At 41.5% G+C, this 19,393-nt stretch overlaps 1 protein-coding gene across 1 annotated transcript in view; it reads left to right on the top strand.

The window, feature by feature from the left end:
• The window catches only part of LOC113964175 (calcium/calmodulin-dependent 3',5'-cyclic nucleotide phosphodiesterase 1C-like), a 324,563-nt gene that overhangs the window by 94,175 nt on the left and 210,995 nt on the right, over positions 1 to 19,393 (top strand). The window contains exon 3 of the mRNA XM_027676115.1: positions 3,050 to 3,221. Coding sequence (XP_027531916.1) covers positions 3,050 to 3,221 — 172 coding nt within the window. The remainder of the gene's footprint in view (positions 1 to 3,049; positions 3,222 to 19,393) is intronic.

Raw genomic sequence — 19,393 nt, 5'->3', positions numbered from 1 at the left:
AAAATATACACGACCAATAGCCCAAGATCTAGCGACTAAAAGAATTAGCAAAAGAATATCTTACTACTCTCCTTGGGACAATGGCAAGTCGCGTTGGAATGACTACCGGCAACCTCCATCTCCCAAGGTTGGCAAGGCCTTACCAGGCCTCACTCCCCAACACGACAGACTCAACAGCAGGGAAACCCACACCTCCAAAGCCGCTGGAAGGAAAGAGGGGCAAAGGCCTCTCCTCCTTTCTTCTTATACCCTGGCTTACATAAAAATCGTAGGGAATACCAGGTAAATCTGGACACTTCATTGGTTACAAACTGGTCACCAAGGAAGGCCTAGACTAAACAACCACAGTGAAAAGGAAAGTAAAATACTCTTGCTGTTGGGTTCTGTTGTGCTTTTCAAGAGGTAGAGACCTGTTGAACGTGCAGAGAATTTTGGCACTTACTGCACTGTAATTAAGGTGTAACATTACTGGTTGTTGGACAATATGTGATGATTTGTTATTGGCAAATAGGGGTGATAATGCTTGTGTACTAGACACTATACATTTATGTATTGCCCTAGCAAAGAAGAGACACTGTGCACTTCTACCCAATCTCAGATGTGTCAAAAGAGAGTTACAGTGTTTCATCTTTGTTTTGGGAAGGAGAAATGAATGATAGACTCAGAAAGACTAGGGTCCATAATTAAGCTCCTACGTCTGGTCGTGAAAAAGCAGACATGAGGATTTCTTAGAGCTGTGGGATTTCGTTGGCTGTGAATTCCTGCGTTAGGCAAATTGATTAAGTCTCTGACTCAGACAACCAAGAACAAAGAGATAGAACCTCTTATATGGGGCCCAGAGAGGGAGCAAGCTTTTAAAGCAAATGAAAGGAGCTTTGGCATCTGCTCCTGCTCTCATGCTCCTAGATTATACCAAAATTTATCATTCTGTGTGTTCATGAATGTAAAGGTATAGCCAATGGGGTGATAATGCAGAAATTAGGACCTCACCATAAACCAGTTGTATATTATTCAATTCAACTAGAAGATCCAGTTGCAGTGGGATCACCAGCAACAGTGATGCTGCAATCAGTGGCAGCAACAGCAACAATATTGGAGAAAAGCTTATCCCTTTATCCTGAATTATCCTGTAACAGTCCATGTCCCATATGAGGTGGAAATAATGTTGAGACAGTATGCAACCCAAGCTCTATGGGCACAATAGGCACATAGATATGAACTAATTCTCCTAATGGCCACTAACTTATTCTTAAAAACATGTAACACCTTGAATTCAGCAAGCATAATAACTTTGCCTGATGATTTGAGGCTGCATCTTGAATCCTGTGTTCAGTTTTGGGCCCCTCACTACAAGAAAGTCATTCAGGTTCTGGAGCATGGCCAAAGAAGGGCAATGAAGATAGTGAAGGATATGGAGCACAAGACTTATGAGAAGCTGCTGAGGGAGTTGGGGTTCTTTAGTCTGAAGAAATGGAGGCTCAGGGGAGACTTTATTGCTTTCTCTCTACAGATACCTGAAAGAAGGTTGTACCAGTGTGGGGATTGGTCTCTTCTCCCAGGTAACAAAGGACAGGATGAGCAAAAATGGCCTCAAGTTGTGCCAGGGAATGTTTAGATTAGACAGTAGGGAAAATTTCTCCATAGAAAGAGTGGTCAGCCATTGGAACAGGGCGCCCAGGGAAGTGGTGGAATCACCATCCTTGGAAGTGGTCAAAAAACATGTAGATGTGACAGCTGGGGACATGGTTTTGTGGTGTACATGGCAGTGCTAGGTTAATGGTCGGACTTGATGGTCTTTCCCAACCTTAAAGATTCTGTGATGAAAAACATCACAATTGTAAGTGATGCATATTTCAAGTAAAGCACAGACTGAGTTAGCTGATGTTACCTTATGTAACCCAGATCTAATTGTTTTTGTGAATGTTTCGTTCTACTGCCTGCAAGGACATTGATGGACTGGGTACACTGTGGTAAGCCAGGGACAAGTAATAGAAGCAGAACCACTCCTAGCAAGGATAAGCTCACTGAGCAGAACTAGTAGCCTTGAGACATGAAGCACACCTGAACATCTATACAGACTCTCAGTATGCTTTTGGGCTATGTTGTGAAGCAGGAATATTATGGAAAGAACAGGAATTTTTCATGTCAGCGGGGAAGAGAGTGTCTAACAGTGAGGAAATATGCAGTTTCCTATAAGCAGTACAGTTAGCAGCACAAATTGACTAGCCCACACTAGAGGCATTACAGAAACTGGTAGAGGGAATGGTGTAGCTGATGCAGCTGTAAAGGCTGCAGCCAGGTGGCCTCTGATGCAATGTACTGCTGTGGCTCTGGTGGTTGACCAGAGTGAACAGCTAAATTTGGGAGACATAAGGCCTATGTATGAGAAGGACTGCTCAACAGAAGAGCCAGTGGGAAAAGTGAGAGGCAACTCAAAATGATGATGGAATATGCTAAATTGGGACAAAACTGATTCTGCCAAAGAAATATTTAATCACTGTGGTTAAATAGTTTCATGATAAAGCCCATGGAGGGACAGAGGCAATAGCTAACCAAGTACAACAAATATGGGTGGCTCCAGGAATTTTTGCCGCTGCAAAATGAATCACAAACAACTGCTCAACTTGTCAAAAATTCCCAGGTGTCAGACTGACCTCTAAGACCATGGGCTTACTTGTTAGTGATAGTAGATCATCTGTCAGGCTGGGCAAAAGCCTTTCCAGAAAGAAAGACTGACACAGAAGGAGTAGTAAAAGCCTTGCTAAAGGAATACCTGAATATGGGGTACCAGAATCAATTGAATGAGACAGAGCAATTTTACAGCAAATACAACCAACAAACTCTGTCTTTGGGGATCGAGAGAAAATTACATGCACCATATCACGCACAGTGTTTCCACTTCAATTGTTTTTTTTCAGGTTTCAGGCTTAATCCCAAATTATAGTTATGCAAAGGTAAAATGATAGCAGACCACCTTTGATTTCCAGACTGCTGACAGATTGGGCAATAAACCTATGAATTTATTTTCCTTTTTGCTCTGTTTTTTCAGGGTCTAAGTCACAAAACTGCTTGTGGAACACCACTGTTGGTGGGTTGACCAGCAACCTCAAGGAAAGGCCAAAGCTGACCATCATCAATGACCCTAGACCTCCTGATGAAATCTTAGCAGATGAACTACCACCAGTGGACAGTCCTGAGGCACTGGTGAAAACATCTTTCAGGTCTGATTGATATGAGTTAATTTTGTTTATCCTTGAGAGGATATCTATTTAAGATTAAATCTGCACCGTGGGTTTGGTGGCAGAAATTGATGCTGAATGATTCTGCAATGCTGTGTATCTTTGTACTGAAAAAGAGTGTAAAAAGAAGTCCATAAATGAAAGACTGGACTTGTCTTTCATTTCTCAGACTTCATTAGACTTTCTAAAAGATTATAGACTAGGTAGAAAGTCTGTGGCTAGTCAAAATGGTCAACAAAGATAGCTCATTATATGAAGATGTCTTTGAAGGTTGGTATTGTTTCATTTGAAAGTGATTTAGTAATGAATAATTGCAATTCAGGTCAGATGATGTGCTTTATTGATGCAAGGGAGAGTTAAAGCTTTTCCTATTGATGTAATGTCTTGAGAACTGTCTATCATTAATATATTAAGGAGAAGGATTACGGCCAGTGGCTTGTGAACAAGTGATTGCTGTTGTTGTAAAGTGTGTGCTGGGTTTTCCACTGTTTTATTAATTCATGTGGATGTACTGTTGTCAGATGTTTCTTGGAGACATGTTTTCTGAAAATTTTTCTCTCAAATGAGGTAAAATAGAGAAGCTGTGCACATGCACTGGATCTTTGACTAAGATGCGAAAATTGGTGTGCCCAGCAGAAGCAAAAAGAGTGGCAGAATTGATTTTTCAAAGTGTTTTTGAGCTTTATTTCGGTTGTTGAAAAACTGTGCTCTACTTTTCTTTTGTATTAAACACATATGTGTTTAAAAAAATGTTTTTTGCTTTGGATAAATTTCTCTGACTACAGTGATTTTGATTTTACTTCAGTCTGTCAAACTTATTTCACTGTTCATATAATCATTATTTTGAAGGTAATTAAGTAATTATATTTGCTAATAATTTTAGATATCTTGTTTGTACTGCTTGACATTGAAAAATGTATTACCATAAAGTAAGTTTGTCAGGCTATAGAAATAATCCTGTAATTTTATAGTGGATTTTCATTCTTTAGTATTCACATTGAAATGATTCAGGACAAGTGTTTCAGAACTTGGATCCACCTTTTATGATGACCCGTGGTTTTTAATGGCTTTTAAACACTTTGCGTCTCTGATATTTAAAATCTATAATTTTAAGAGATCTAAGTCTTTTTCAGCTTTTACTTCTGATAAAAAATTTGGGGTAGCAGCATTCCTTACATTGCCATCATCAAGATAATTTCAAACATTTTATAGGACAAGGTCACAGCATTTCAAATGATATGGTTTGATTATGTGAATAGGGGTGACTCTTGGAAGAAATGAGCTTATATATAGCGTAAGGATTGATAAGTTGGAAAATGCCATTTAGCAAAACAGTTTTGCTAATGCAGTTTAAAAGGCTTTGTAAATATTATAGAACCTTTGTATTTCATCAATATGGAAATTACTGTACAATGTGGCATTTTTGTTACAAAATAAATAGTAGATGTCTAGTTTTACAAAGAAAGGAAGCCCTATGTGTGCTTAAGAGCTTTGCAGAGGAGTGGATGATAAGAGAGTACGCTGCAATTACTGTCTAAAGACAAATAAAAGCAAATAAAAGTGATGCAGTGTTTTTATTCAGTTTGTGAGCTTGATATTATGGTGCTAATTGGGGTTTAGGAGACAGTAGCAGGTCTTGTATGATGGGTTGCATGTTTGATTCATCAGAGTCTTCTGTATGTCATGATCTTCAAGTGCTTCCTTGACAGAGTTAGACTTGTATCTGAGTGCCAGTGATTGCCTGGTAAGCATGGGCTTTCCCTGTTTCTTATTTACTAGACATTAGGGGAAGATCTTGCTACTCTGGTGCCTTTTGGGGAATGAAACGTGCTTTACAAGTTGTCCAGTCTAGCATGTCTTAATTAGGAATCTGGTGGCTGAATCTTGAGGTAGGGATGGGAGCAATGTTGGGCTTATATGAACTAATTTTACAGAGAGAAGAACCAGGCCTTGGTTTTGAATGTGACTGCAACAAACTGTAAAATGCAGTGATTCCCTTACTGCAACTGATTCACTGTGGTTAGAGCAGTATATGGCAATACTGTCCCTTTCATGCATAGTTAAAAGAAAATGTCTCTCCAGTGTTAAATGAGCCACACTTCTTGTGATTGCCTATCTTTTATGTGACTACATATAAACAGCATGAAATCCCACTTGCCACCTCTTCTATTAGATCTTTCTTTTTACTGTGCAGTACTTACTGTTCTGTAGCTTGGAAAATTAGGAAGAGATCAATATTTGATTTTGTCAACATCTAGATATGAGCTTGAAACACATTTAAACATAAAAGGAGGAATGTGAAATGAAACTAACCCCCTCTTTACATCTCAAAGAAGTATAGTGCATGATCTTTTTTTAATTAAAAATGTTCTGATTATCTTGATTTTCTTATAATATTATTTTACCATCTCTTTTCTGAAGATACCAACAACAAGCACTGAGCTAGAACTTAAAAGTAATTTTGTGTCTTGACTAGTTGTACTACTGCAGTGCTTAAAATACAGATTTTAAAATCCATTCTCACTGGCATTTAGTCTATTTGTCTATTAAAGACAGTGGAGGTCCCAGTTTGAATTACATTTCCAAATATAGTGGAATTGTGGCAGATTATCCCCTTTTGACAAGGGGAAAAATATAATTGCAGACACAGAAGTTATTAACTTCTTGCTTCACACTTTATGCAAATCTGATACATTCACTATTTTCTTTGCACAAGTATGCACAACTACAGGAGCTGTGATGACTATACTTTGTTAATAGCTGTGCAAGGCTGTGGATCAATATCCAGGAATATTTGGTGGTGGGCATATGGACTTCTCAGGGCTGTGTGATCTGGATATTGGCTGGAGTGGTTGCCATAGAGGTGATATCACCAGCATAGAGGTGATACTTCAGGGCTCCAAGTGGGAAAACTTCAGTCATAACACCACATGCTGAGAGTCAACCCACAAGCCTCAAACACGTGGGTCTCTACACCATGCATGCAGTATGAACAACAAACAGGGAGTTGGAAGCCACCATGCTGCTAGAAAGCATGACCTGTCGTTACTGAAGTGTCATTACTAAAACTTGGTGGGATGAATCCTGTGACTGCAGTGCTGATATTGATGGCTATAAGATGTTCAGAAGGGACCAGAGAGGAAGGAGGGGCAGAGAGGTAGCCATCTACACCAAGAGATGGATACAATGTAAAGAGCTGTCTCTGATGAATAGCCATGAGTTGGTTGAAACGGTGTGGGTAAGAATCAGAGACTAAGTCAACAAATTGAATATTGTGGTTGGTGTCTACAGGCTGTGTGATCAAGGGGAGCCTACTGACGGAGCCTTCTCACTCCAGCTACAGGAGTCATTACTCTTGCAGGTTCTTGTTCTGATGGGGGACTTCAACCACCCTGACATCTGCTGGAAAAGTAGCATGGTGAGCTGTAGGCAATTTAGGAGACTCCTAGAACGCATGGAGGATAAAAGTTCATGAGCCAAGTGATAGATAGTCTAACCAAAGGAGATGTGATACTGGACCTAGTGGTCACCAACGCAAGTGAGGTTATTGGGGATGTCAAGATTGGAGGCAGCCTGGGCTGCAGTGATCATGCACTGATGGAGTTTGCAGTCCTGAGGGATATGGGCCAGGTGAAAAGTTAGGACCCTAGACTTTAGAAAAGCAAACTTACAGCTCTTCAAGGAGCTAGTCAATAGCACCCCCTGGGGAAACTGCCCTCAGGAACAAGGGAGCAGAACAGAGCTGGCAGATCTTTAAGGATGCCTTCCATAGAGCTCAAGAGCTCTCGATCACTAGGTGCAAGAAATCAAGCAAGAAAGTCAAGAGACCAACACGGATGAATCAGGACATGCTAGTCAAACTAAATAGCAAGAAACATAGGCACAGGCAGTGAAAGCACAGACAGGTATCCTGGGAAGAGTATCAGGATGCAGCCCAGTTTTGTAGGGATGAGGTGAGGAAGGCCAATGGTGAAGCTGGAGCTGAGCTTTGCAAGGCAAAGAATAACGAGAAGGACTTCTACAGGCATGGCAACCAGAAAAGAAAGGTCAAAGAATCATGGAATCATAGAATCAACCAGGTTGAAAAAGACCTCCGAGATCATCAAGTCCACCCTTTGATCCAGCACTGCCGTGGTTACTAGACCATGGCACTAAGTGCCACATCCAGTCTCATCTTAAAAATCTCCAGGGAAGGAGAATCCACCACTTCCCTGGGCAGCCCATTCCAATGTCTGGTTACTCTCTCTGTAAAAAATTTCTTCCTAATATCCAACCTAAACCTCCCCTGGTACAGTTTAAGATCATGCCCTCTTGTCCTACTGATAGTTACCTGGGAGAAGAGACCAACGCCCACCTGGCTACAATCTCCTTTCAGGTAGTTGTAGAGAGTGATGAGATCGCCCCTGAGCCTCCTCTTCTCCAGGCTAAACAATCCCAGCTCCCTCAGCCTCTCCTCATAGGACTTGTGCTCAAGTCCCTTCACCAGCCTTGTTGCTCTTCTCTGGACCTGCTCCAGCACCTCAATATCCTTCCTGAACTGAGGGGCCCAGAACTGGACACAGTACTCCAGGTGTGGCTTCACCAGCACTGAGTACAGAGGAAGAATCACTTTCTTGGACCTGTTGGCCACACTGTTCCTGATCCAGGTCAAGATGCCATTGGCCTTCTTGGCCACCTGCGCACACTGCTGGCTCATGTTCAGCTTCCTGTCAATCCAAACTCCCAGGTCCCTCTCTGTCTGGCTGCTGTCCAGCCACTCTGTGCCCAGCCTGTAGCGCTGTATGGGGTTGTTGTGGCCAAAGTGCAGGACCCAGCATGTGGCCTTGTTGGAATCAGCCCAACTCTCCAGTCTGTCCAGGTCCCTCTGCAGAGCTCTCCTGCCTTCCAGCTGATCCACACTCCCCCCCAACTTAGTGTCATCTGCAAATTTGCTGATGGTACACTAGATCCCCTCATCCAGATCATCGATAAAGATATTAAACAGAACTAGGCCCAACATTGATCCCTGGGGACACCACTAGTGACTGGCTGCCAACTGGATGCAGCACCATTCACCACCACTCTCTGGGCCTAGCCCTCCAGTCAGTTCTTAACCCAGCAGAGAGTGCACCTGTCCAAGCCACAGGTTGCCAGTTTTTTCAGGAGTATGCTATGGGAGATCGTGTCAAAGGCTTTGCTGAAGTCCAGATGGACCACGTCTGCAACCTCATCCACCAGGTGGGTCACCTGATCATAAAAAGAGATCAAGTTGGTCAGACAGGACCTGCCCTTCTTAAACTTGTGCTGGCTGAGTCTGATCTCTTGTCCATCCTGTAGGTGCTGTGTGATTGCACGGGGGATGATCTGCTCCATAACCTTGCCAGGCACTGAGGTCAGGCTGATGGGCCTGGAGTTTCCCAGGTCCTCCTTGCAGCCCTTTTTGTGAATGGTTGTGACATTTGCCAACTTCCAATCATCTGGGACCTCTCCAGTGAGCCCAGATGTTGGTAAATGATGGAGAGAGGCTTGGTGAGCTCTTCTGCCAGCTCCCTCATCACCCTAGGATGGATCCCATCTGGTCCCATAGACTTGTGGGGATCCAAATACACCAAGAAGGTGTACCTGTCCTGATAAGCAAGGCTGGCAAACTGGTAACAATGGACAAAGAGAAGGCTGAGGCACTCAACAATTTTTTGCCTCCATCTTCAATAGCAGCCTCTTCTACCACATCTCTTGAGTGGATGAACTCTAAGATGGGGACTGGGGAAGTAAAGTGCTTCCCATTTTAAGTGAAGATCAGGTCCTTGACCACCTGAGGAACCTAATCGTATATAAGTCCATAGGACCTAATGAGATGCATTGCAGACTCCTGAGAGAATTGGCTGATATAGTTGCCAAACCAGCTCTCCATATTTGAAAAGTCATGGCAGTCCGGTTGAAGACTTTGGTAACTGGAAAAAGCGATACATTGTACTCATCTTTAAAAAGGGTAGAAAGGAGAATCCTAGGAACTACCAACTTGCCATCATCACCTCTGTATCTGGGAAAAACATGGAACAAATCCTCCTAGAAGCTATACTAAGGCATGTGGAAGACAGGCACATGATTTGACACAACCAGCATGGTTTCACCAAGGGCAAGTCCTGCCTGACTGACATAGTGACCTTCTATGATGGAGTGACTACATCAGTGGACAAGGGAAGGGCTACAAATCTATTTTGGACTTCTGTAAGATGTTTGACATGATTCTCTACAATATCTTCTCTCTAAACTGGAGAGAGATGGATTTGATGGGGAGACTGTTCACTGGAGGAGGAATTGGTTGGACACTCACATCCATAGGATAGTGATCAACAGCTTGGGGACCCAATATGGACCCCTGATGGGGTGGTCCATATTGGGGCTGGTGTTCATAAAGGACATAGGCAAAGGAATTGAGTGCACCCTCAGCAAATTTGCAGGTGACACTAAATCAAGTGGTTGACATCTGGGTGCCATCCAGAGGGACCTGGACAAGTTTGAAAAGTGGGCCAATGAGGTTCAGCAGGTTCAACTGTATGGTCCTGCACCTGGGTCGGGACATAACCCAGTATCAGTACAGGCTGAGGGATGAAGGGATTAAGAGCAGCCCTGCAGAGGACTTGGTGGGTGTTCTGGTGGATGAGAGGCTGGACACGAGCCAACAGTGTGCTCACAGCCCAGAATGCTGTATCCTGGTCTGAATCAAAAGACACATGGCCAACAGGTGGAGGGAGATGATTCTGCCCCTCTACTCCACTCTCATGAGACCTCACCTGGAGTACTGTGTCTAGAGTTCTCAAGCACAATAAAGACATGGACCTGTTGGAGAAAGTCCAGAGGCAGGCTACAAAAATTATCAGAGGGATGGAACACCTCTCCTATGAGGAAAGGCTGAAAGAATTGGCATTGTTCAGCCTGGAGAAGAGAAGTCTCTCGGGAGACTTAATTGTGACCTTTCAGTACTTAAAGAAGGCTTATAAAAAAGATGGGAACACATGTTTTAGAGGGGCCTGTTGTTATAGGAAAAGGGGTAATGGTTTCAAACTGAAGGAGGGTTGATTTAGATTAGCTAGAAGGAAGAAATTTTTTTCACTATGCTAATGGTGGAACACTGGAATAGGTTGGTAGATTCCCCATCCCTGGAAATGTTTTAGGTTAGGTTGGACAAGGCTCTGAGCAGCCTGATCTAGTTGAAGATGTCCCTGCTAACTGCAGGGGATTTGGGCTAGATGGCCTTTAATGGTCCCTTCCAACTCACACAATTTTGTGATTCTATGGTTTTAAGGTAACATCAGTGAGCTATGAGCCTTACTTCTCTGTCTTGCCTGAGTCATACCAAGAGCCTATCTCCAGTCACATGGGAGAGAGGGATCTGCAGGACTCCTCCTTTACCACCTCTCACATTCTGACAGTCTCAGTATCAAAGCTTGGCTATAGCTACTTAAGCTAGTATGTGGGGTGTCAGGATTAGAGAGGGAGGTGATGCTGTGCAGGTCAGTTGTGACCATGACCGCAAAGAACAGATGTTTTCCTTAAGGACGTGGTAAAACATCCTCCAGATCTAACCCAATCAGAGACAGATTTGGCTTGATTTTGAGATCACAAAATCTACAGGTAAGTAAGAGTTTAGGAATATTTTGAAGAGAAAAACAACAATAGCAATTATTAAATTACCCAAAATAATCTTAAGGTTGATGGATAAGAGGTTATTATTTGCAAATGTCCTGTATTTCTTCTTAATGTGAAGAGCTTTGATGGGAGAGGGAAAAGGGGTACTTGGATCCAGTCAATTGAGTATGACAATCAGATCTGGAGAAAAAACTGTATTCTGTCTTGAGAAAATAATAGCCATTTATGCATTGAAATACAAATTTGAGATTTATTTTTGTTTGAAACTCAGGAAAGAATCTACACAAAAAAATTACCTGGGACACATTAGAAATGCCCATACCTGTTGCAGGTGTCACCCACCCAATCGATCAAATTGTTGATTCCCATGTGAATGCCATTAACACCAGGCTCTAGGTTCTTGGTTACCTATTTGCACCACCCCCTCTGTATATTTCTCTTTTGGCTCTGTGATTTTTGATGAAGGTTTTGTCTGGTTTGTCTCCTTATACACAATGATTTTCTGGTAACTGCCATATTCTGCTGGAAATTCTTGCACCAGAAGTTTGCCAGCCTAGCCTACCAATGACTTTGCAGACATATAGCAACATCTAGGTAAGTAAAGCTACTGTGAACTGTCAACACTCCTTACCACATAACTTCCTCATGGATGTTCTTTATCTGGTTTTTGCGAGTTAAGCTGACTGCTGGCAATTTCTATAAACTATTTTATGTAATAGAAAGGTCTCATTTGAAAATTATGCTATCTAGCTGAGAATTCAGCACTTGCTGATGTCAGAGACATAGTGTCTCTATTTTGCAGATTGGGACACTTATTTTTAGTTCCAGTAATTTTTTGGATCTGAATCTACTGAAGTGTTCATATCAAGACTGCTAAAACTACCAAGTGTTAATTGGTTGCCACCTGTATTTTATAAATTAATCTAAACTCTCTAAATTGTATCAGATTGTTATGAAACCAGAACTGTAGCTTAATTTTGCTGTCAGTGTTCCTTTTCCTCTGGCAAAAAGCAATCTTGTATTTTCTTTAGGTGGAAAGGGCTTAGTTTTGAAGTGTGGGAATTGACCCAGAAATATAGAGTTTGGGTACCCATTTGTGTCCAATATTTCTTTCTTTTACATATGTACCTTTGATCTGTCTCTCTTCCATGTGAGCAGTTAGAGTTCCTTGTCAGAGCAAATTTTCTCTCAGCTCAGCTGAAAAACGACCAGACCTGAAGTTCTGTTTCTTGTAAATAACAGCTGCATTTGCTGTAAAAAGGAAAACTATCACAAGAATACTTTCCTTCTTGCTAAATGATGTGCACAAGTCTCTTTCAGATCTGTGTGAGCACCTGCAGTTCCATTTTATGAGATGAAGTTTACATTTCTATTCCCAGTACTCAGAACTTCAAGATTGATTTTTGACATATAGTTGTCACCAAAAGTATCTCTCCTGAATCATAAATATACTTGTTATCCTGATGGCTTCTTGTAACAGTTATAATTAAGTCTGCCCTAATTTAAAACAGTGTTATCCATAATGAAGTAATATTCAGATTAATTGTGAAGATGAGATATGGAAAAATTGGATTCTTCTTATGGCACTGTAACTCCTTTTAAGGGCTGCTTTGCTTTCCAATTTGTTTTAAAGTTGCTCATACTATAATTAAACATAGCATCAGAAGTACTTGAGTAAAAGAATTACAGAGAGTAGAAACCTAAATATTGGTAATAAAACTTTACTTCTGTGAAATTATACTGATTTACGGCAACAGAGTATGTAGCTTCATAGTTCAGAACAGTGCTCATACATTGAAATTTGTGTATTTGTTGATTAATGTTATAAATAATGATATATTATAAATTTGGCAGAGTGTTTTTGCTGTTGAGGATAGTGGTACAGAGTTGAGAGCAATGCTGTCAATTAATATAATAATAATGGCCCATCTTCGCGAACGAAGATTTGGGGAAAGGTCTTTTACCTTTCGAGCCTGCGCAATGGATTTTTTAGGTGAGACACAGCCTGCGCTGAACTGAGCCCACCCTTTAATCCTAAGGTTCATCTGCCGGGGCCAAGCAAGCTTGGACAATGGCAGTGAGGTCCTCAGGACGTAGGTTTGTTTAGAGTGTCCTTCTCATAGATGGATGGCCTCACAGGGCTAACGGGTTCCATCTGCCCGGGAGGGACTGGGAATCGAACCCGGGTTGCAGCGGTGAGAGTCCCGCATGCTAACCACTAGGCCACCAGAGGTCCCTTGTCAATTAATATGGTAATCAAAATTGCCTGGGCTAGATGCAGCAAATTCCCATCTGAGGAATGCCCACTGCCTTTCACAAAAACTCCATAAATCTTGCAGATTTGAATCAGTACAGCTTGTTGTAACAGACAGATAACATACAAATGCCAAAAATTATGTTTCACCATTGTTTCTGCCTGTCAAAAAACTTCCTACCAAAAATTCTGTGTCAGTTTTCCATTAGAAGTTCTCACCAGAATTTTCCCACTGGAGTTTTCCTGCCAAAGGATCCTGTTATTGTTCATGGTTATCATATCTCTTCGAACATCTGAATAGGGCTACGTGCCAGGAAACCACACACAACCTCTTTTGAACACAATAAAAGTTGAGGAGAAATTTGGGAAAAGTAGGGAAAGAGGAGTGGGAAAGAGGATCGGCTATAGCAGCTAAGAATCTCTCCCTCACCTTGCCCTCACCTTTTCTTCTGCCACCATATGCTGCCTGCCGTCATCATAGACTGGACCTCTGCCGTCTTGAAGTGGACTGAGACCCATCGTGCCACCTGCGTGAGTTCTCCACTCTGACCATATTTCTGAGGGCCAAGAGGTGCAGCTGGACCGGGACCTCTGCACGGCCTGGGACACGGCCCGGTGTGAGCGGTGAAGCCCACATCCTGGCTGCATTCCAGAGAACTAAAGCTGTAAACGACCCCCTGCAGCTAAAGAGATAACATTGAAAAGCGGCAGAAACAGAGAAAAAAAAAAGGGCAGAAAACTGCTTCTCTCTCTCCCCCCCCCCCAGACCAGCTCAACGGAAAGGTAGTTTTTGGTGGTATCTTTTCTCTGCTTCTAAAAGTAATCTCAGCATTTTCCAACCTTTTCTTATTTTTTCCTTTCTCTTTGCATCTCTTAGCAATTAATAAAAACAGTTTTGGTATCAACAGATAACTTGTATGAGTTTTAATTTTGCTCAAGGGAATATTCAAATCTGAAAGTTCTTTCTGCAATATTTAAGCAGATTGTAACACTTGTGTAACAACAAAATGTAAATAGGTGCCTTACTGCACTGTTTTAATGTTGATTCTGATGTAGCCAAGGTATTTTATGAGCATGTGAGGGTGGTGTTGGCAAGCCATGACCTGAAATATTGGTTTTCTTTGTGGTGTTCGGGCTTTACATATTTTCTCATTGCAGTGGTTCTGAGAAAAAGAAAAAACAACCTGAACTTAGTGCCCTTTTATTCCATAATTCATTATATAATAATATAAATAATTGTGTTATTCTGCAATGTCAGCCCTTACACTAGCAAAATTACTCATTGCTATCAACAGAATTCAGTCTCCTTAGTTTTGTGATGCAGCAGGATAGCAACTGTCTGTGTGATGCATAGAACTCCCTCTGACATTAGTATGAAGTAGAATTCTGCAGTGCAGATTCACAACTAGGAGGAACTCTCTCTTTGGAGAGTTTCACCATCTGTATTTGAGACAAACCAGAACAACATTTAAAAATATTTTTCCTATGTAAAGTGAGTATTTTGTGAATTGAATCTTCCATAGAGAAGTTTATTAAAATACAAGCTTTGCATCCTAGTCATCAAAAGGAAGTGGCACTGGGTTCATAGCTCATGAAGAAACTTGTGTAACAAGATATTAATACAGACCCTCGAATGTAATTTAAATATGTTTGAACAAGTTTCCTATAAGAAGGGAAGTACAAATGACAGTACAATGCCTTTATGGAGGCACTTTCCATAAAGAATTGGTGAAAACTTTTTTTGTCAGTTCATCATGACTTGGGTCTTAGTGATATTACTTTTAGTCTTGGAATTCATGAGTTCATTTCCAGGATCAGCCGAATATTTTGCTCTGTCTTGAGTCAAAGTCTGATAGCACAGGTTACTATTTCTTGCTTCTGAAGAAGCATTTGAAGGTGTCCTGATGATCCTTCTCTAGGTCCTAAAAATATTGCTTAAATATTTATCTTCACAGAGGTACTAGACTAAGGTGTCATCTATTTTTAACCAGTACACTCTACTAATGTTGACTTGAATAGAGAACTTGGCCTAAAGTACTGTATGGGAAAATTTCTAATGTATTTTCTCCTAGCACTGAGATAAGATAAAGTGATAGAAAAGCAAATAAGCACATTTTCTCATTCACCTTTCAGTTGCTAAATTTGTGTGAATTTATTTACATGCAGAATGTGATTATACTTTTTTCTTTGTCTTGTCAAGAGTAAAGTCATCTTAATGACACTCATCCCTCCTCAGACTATATTGGGAACTACCCATTAAACACTTCCAGTAGATAGCTTCAAAAATTTTTTATTTTTTGTTTTGCTTTATTGGCCCAGACATGGACTCAGATGTGAGACAGATTTTCTGCCAGTTTTATCCATGCAGTTTTATTAGAGTACCTGACTTTAGCGAGCCTGTACCAGTATATGCCTAAGGCAACTAAGATGTCACAAGCTGAATAACGTTGGCTAACTGAATGCAATTTGATGGAGAAAAAGGAGATCAACTAGTTGTAGGTCCTCTTCTGAATGTCTTCATACTTCTGTGGGAATTTCAGGGAATCTTGTGCCAGAAATAAAGCACTTCAAGTTTACTTCACTCAGTTTCAGACAGGCTGCATGAACAATGACCATCTCTGTCTTTTTTTGGAACAAGAGAGATTTTTGGGAGAGAGGGTGGAAGAAACAGGCTTGCTATGTGACTCCGTTGAGATAAACACTGTCTTTATTGAACTCTGAGACTAACTGCTGACCTTTGAAGGCCAAATATATGCCATTTTCGGGGTATGCCCCCAATGCTGTTGCTTTGGCTTGGAGGGCTGCATCCATGTTCACACTGTTTGACATACACAACACAGAAAGGCTGAGTGCTGTGAGGGATACTGTCTATTCCACAGCACCTGACTATGGTGACTTAATTGTGACCTTTCAGTACTTAAAGAAGGCTTATAAAAAAGATGGGAACACATGTTTTAGAAGGGCCTGTTGTTATAGGAAAAGGGGTAATGATTTCAAACTGAAGGAGGGTTGATTTAGATTAGCTAGAAGGAAGAAATTTTTTTCACTATGCTAATGGTGAAACACTGGAGCCCTTGAAATTTGCCCCCAGTTTGCTCTTGGTACTACCCCCGTCTTGCCTAGCAGGCTGTTGAGGGCTTCTGGTTGCTCACGAGGCTGCTGAGAGGGGTGCTGAGTCATCCTCTGTCTGCACCAACCTCACATTACTCTGTGGCTTTCCTGGCATGTTGAGGAATATATCTGGTCCAGGTAGCTCCATTGAGAAGCTGCATATTGAGACGCAGACTGAAGTATAGATTGAGCTCTGGGAGGGAGCCGTTAACTGACAAACTTTGGGATAACAAAGGGCCTTCTTTTTAAATGGGTGACACCATGCAGGTGAATTGACACTGAGACACAGCAGGACCTGGGAATTGCCGACCTTTTCGATAACAAAGGAAATGAAGACCAGTGATGCCAGCTAGGTGGATGGACACAGAGAGGAGGAGCTGAACTTAGGAGAAACAGTGAGACTTGTGTGTGGGTAGACTGTGAGGGTATTAAAGCCCAGGGGTTCCTTTGCTGGGGGTCCTCCTCAGAGGCACTAAGCTCAAGCTGTTTCTGTGTTACCAGAGAGTCTCGTGAATGGCTGAATTGTGAGGTTTCCTTAATGGGTATGAGCCTGTTCCTGTAGCCACCATCAGTGTCAGAATGTGCAAGACATCTAACTTGTCCTCAGCTTAACAATGAAACTAACAGTCGTTTTCTGACAAAAAGCCTGGACATGGGGTCCAAGTTGTGTAGTATCTACTGGAGCATAGTCTCCATTTCTGTGGCACATATCATTTTCTTGGGATGGCTGCCACAAACATTTCATTTATATGAGTGTCACTGATCAAGTCCATGATTTCTGCATATTTTAGGGCTTTTGTCAAGCCAAAACTTGTAAGCAATCATGTCCCAGGTGTTAGTTTAGTCTTGTAAAGTCCAGTGGCAGCTCTCTGATCATAAACATCTTTTTTCAGTGTCTGTGTTGCGATGACATCATGACTGGTACTGTATGGCATTGTTGCCATACATTGTTGCCATTGTTTTCTGGGTCACAGTGGTATAACATCTTGTTGACGTGACCATGTAAATGCAGCTATGCCTCTTCTCCAGTTATTTATTAACTAGTGATACTTGTGTACTAGCTTGAATACAGAAGATGTGTCCAAACCACATATGAGTGCAGACTGGAAAGTGCATCAAAGGCCTAATATTTTTGAAGTGTTACTGCTTGTTGAACTGGTGCCTTGCTGCTGCCTAGGCAGTGTGGACATACGGACAGCTTAGCCTGCAAAGGTAGTCTTGATATAACCAATGGAGAGATTGGAGAGGATTGCTGAGTTCATTTATATACATTTCCTGAAATTTCTTCTTCTCAGCTTTACTCTTGGTCATATTTTCTTAAACTAATTTCTTTTAAGGAAAAATAAAAAATCCTGGTTCTATAGTTTTCAGGCAGCATGGACTATAAAATGAAATAACTCATCTGTTTATTTAGAAGCATGCAAGTAAATGTTGCATAGGTAAACTTACTATAAAGGTACAGTTAATTGAAAGTAGTATGTTGACACTGAGAATAATGTTTTACTTGTTTCCCATTTCACAAGGTAGAAAATATACTTCAATTAAATTGCAATGAAAACAATTGTTACTTTGTTATATTTCTGAGGAAGAAAGTAAGTATTAGAAATGTCTTACATGATTTTGGAATTTTTTTTCTATAGTGGGTGCTCTTTCAACTTTGAAACATTTTCATCACAATTTTTTGATGCCCCTAAAAATAATAATAATGTAGGAGACCAGCAACATTAGATAAACAATTGCCATTTAAATCAGTCTCATTGTTAAAACACAATATGAAAATGCACACCACAAAGGACCATGAAACAAATTCATGGAAAAATGGTAATGCAAGACATTCATAATAATTTGCTTTTTTGATTTTACATTACTACTTAGTGGTTTGTCATAATCCTTTCCAAACACTAATGTAAGGAACCAGCTTTGCAAAGGAACTTCCTTACAATGCACTCTTTGGGATATTTACGTGTTGACAGCCAAAATGGGAATGCTGTGGGAAGGAAAATGAAGACTGAGAGCAGATGGATGGTATTCTGTGTGTGCATATGTAGCCAGGGAGAGCTTTGAACCATTAAATGAATGTCAGACTAGGATCATGCTCAGAGAGTCCTCCAGGTGGATAATCCACCCCAGATTGTCTTCCTTTTTCAAGTCCGCTCTCTGTGAGTAGCAGAGAAAAGGTAGCATATCTTGAAATGGGAGAGTGTGTGGTACCAAGTACCCACTGTTTTTGGTCTGATAGGAGATGAGGAATTGTGGCCTGTCACAGACTTAGGCCTGCTTTTCTCTCTAATGTCATCAAGTAGAAATTTTGCTCCTTTCAGGGCAGTAACATAAGCTGACACCTATGAACACACTGCAGCAACTCAGTGTTCTAGGGTTCAAGGATTCCATGGTAAAGAAAAGCAGTATACTCACAGGTAGGTTCAAAGAAAAATATTATTTTATTAAGCAACGGCTACTATTAGTTACAGATATGTCCAGCTAAACTATTAATTACAGATATGTCCAGCTAAAGCAGCGTAAAGCTTAAAAGGTACATACCAACCCCAGAAGTGTTTGGAAGGCAAGGAGTCCGGCTCCGAGTCCCATCATGCTGAGGTTTGGCAGGCAAAACACTTGGCGGGCATCCCCGCAGAGACAACGTGGTCCTTGGTGTCCTGAGTGCCTTGCCCTGGCACGCAGGTTTGGGCATTTTATCTGGGAAATTTGCAGTCTCATTCTGACACGTGTGGCCATCACGCGACAGAAGGAGGAGTTTCCAAATTGTCATTTCAACACTTTGCAAAAGTCCTGATGGGCTGGAGTGCGCCTGTGCCAGGAGCACTCCAAGGGTCCCTATCCTCTTTGAGAGTCATTACTTCCTCCTATCATAGTCTTCATAACCTCTATCTCTCCTTGACTAGCCAGTTGGTGGCACATCTGGCCCTCTATCTCTGTTGTAACTAGTCTTGTTTCCCTCTATCTTGCAAAGGTCCTGTTCCCACAGCCTGCTCTTGTGTCTTGGTTGCCAAGGGCCGGCCACGAGCCAATGATTCACGGATGTGTCCGTACACAGTCAGATGGGAAGCCTGAAAACATACTCAGGGAAAAAATTTAGCTGCTGGAAGAGGCATTAGAAACTGGCAGTGATGTTTGTCATGAACAGGCCCAGTGAGGAACC

The sequence above is a fragment of the Neopelma chrysocephalum genome, unplaced genomic scaffold (assembly GCF_003984885.1).
Source record: "Neopelma chrysocephalum unplaced genomic scaffold, ASM398488v2 Primary Assembly neopelma1_26, whole genome shotgun sequence".
Classification (NCBI taxonomy): domain Eukaryota; kingdom Metazoa; phylum Chordata; class Aves; order Passeriformes; family Pipridae; genus Neopelma; species Neopelma chrysocephalum.
The sequence above is the reverse complement of the archived record's forward strand: the minus strand, read 5'-3'. Positions and strand labels throughout refer to the sequence as shown.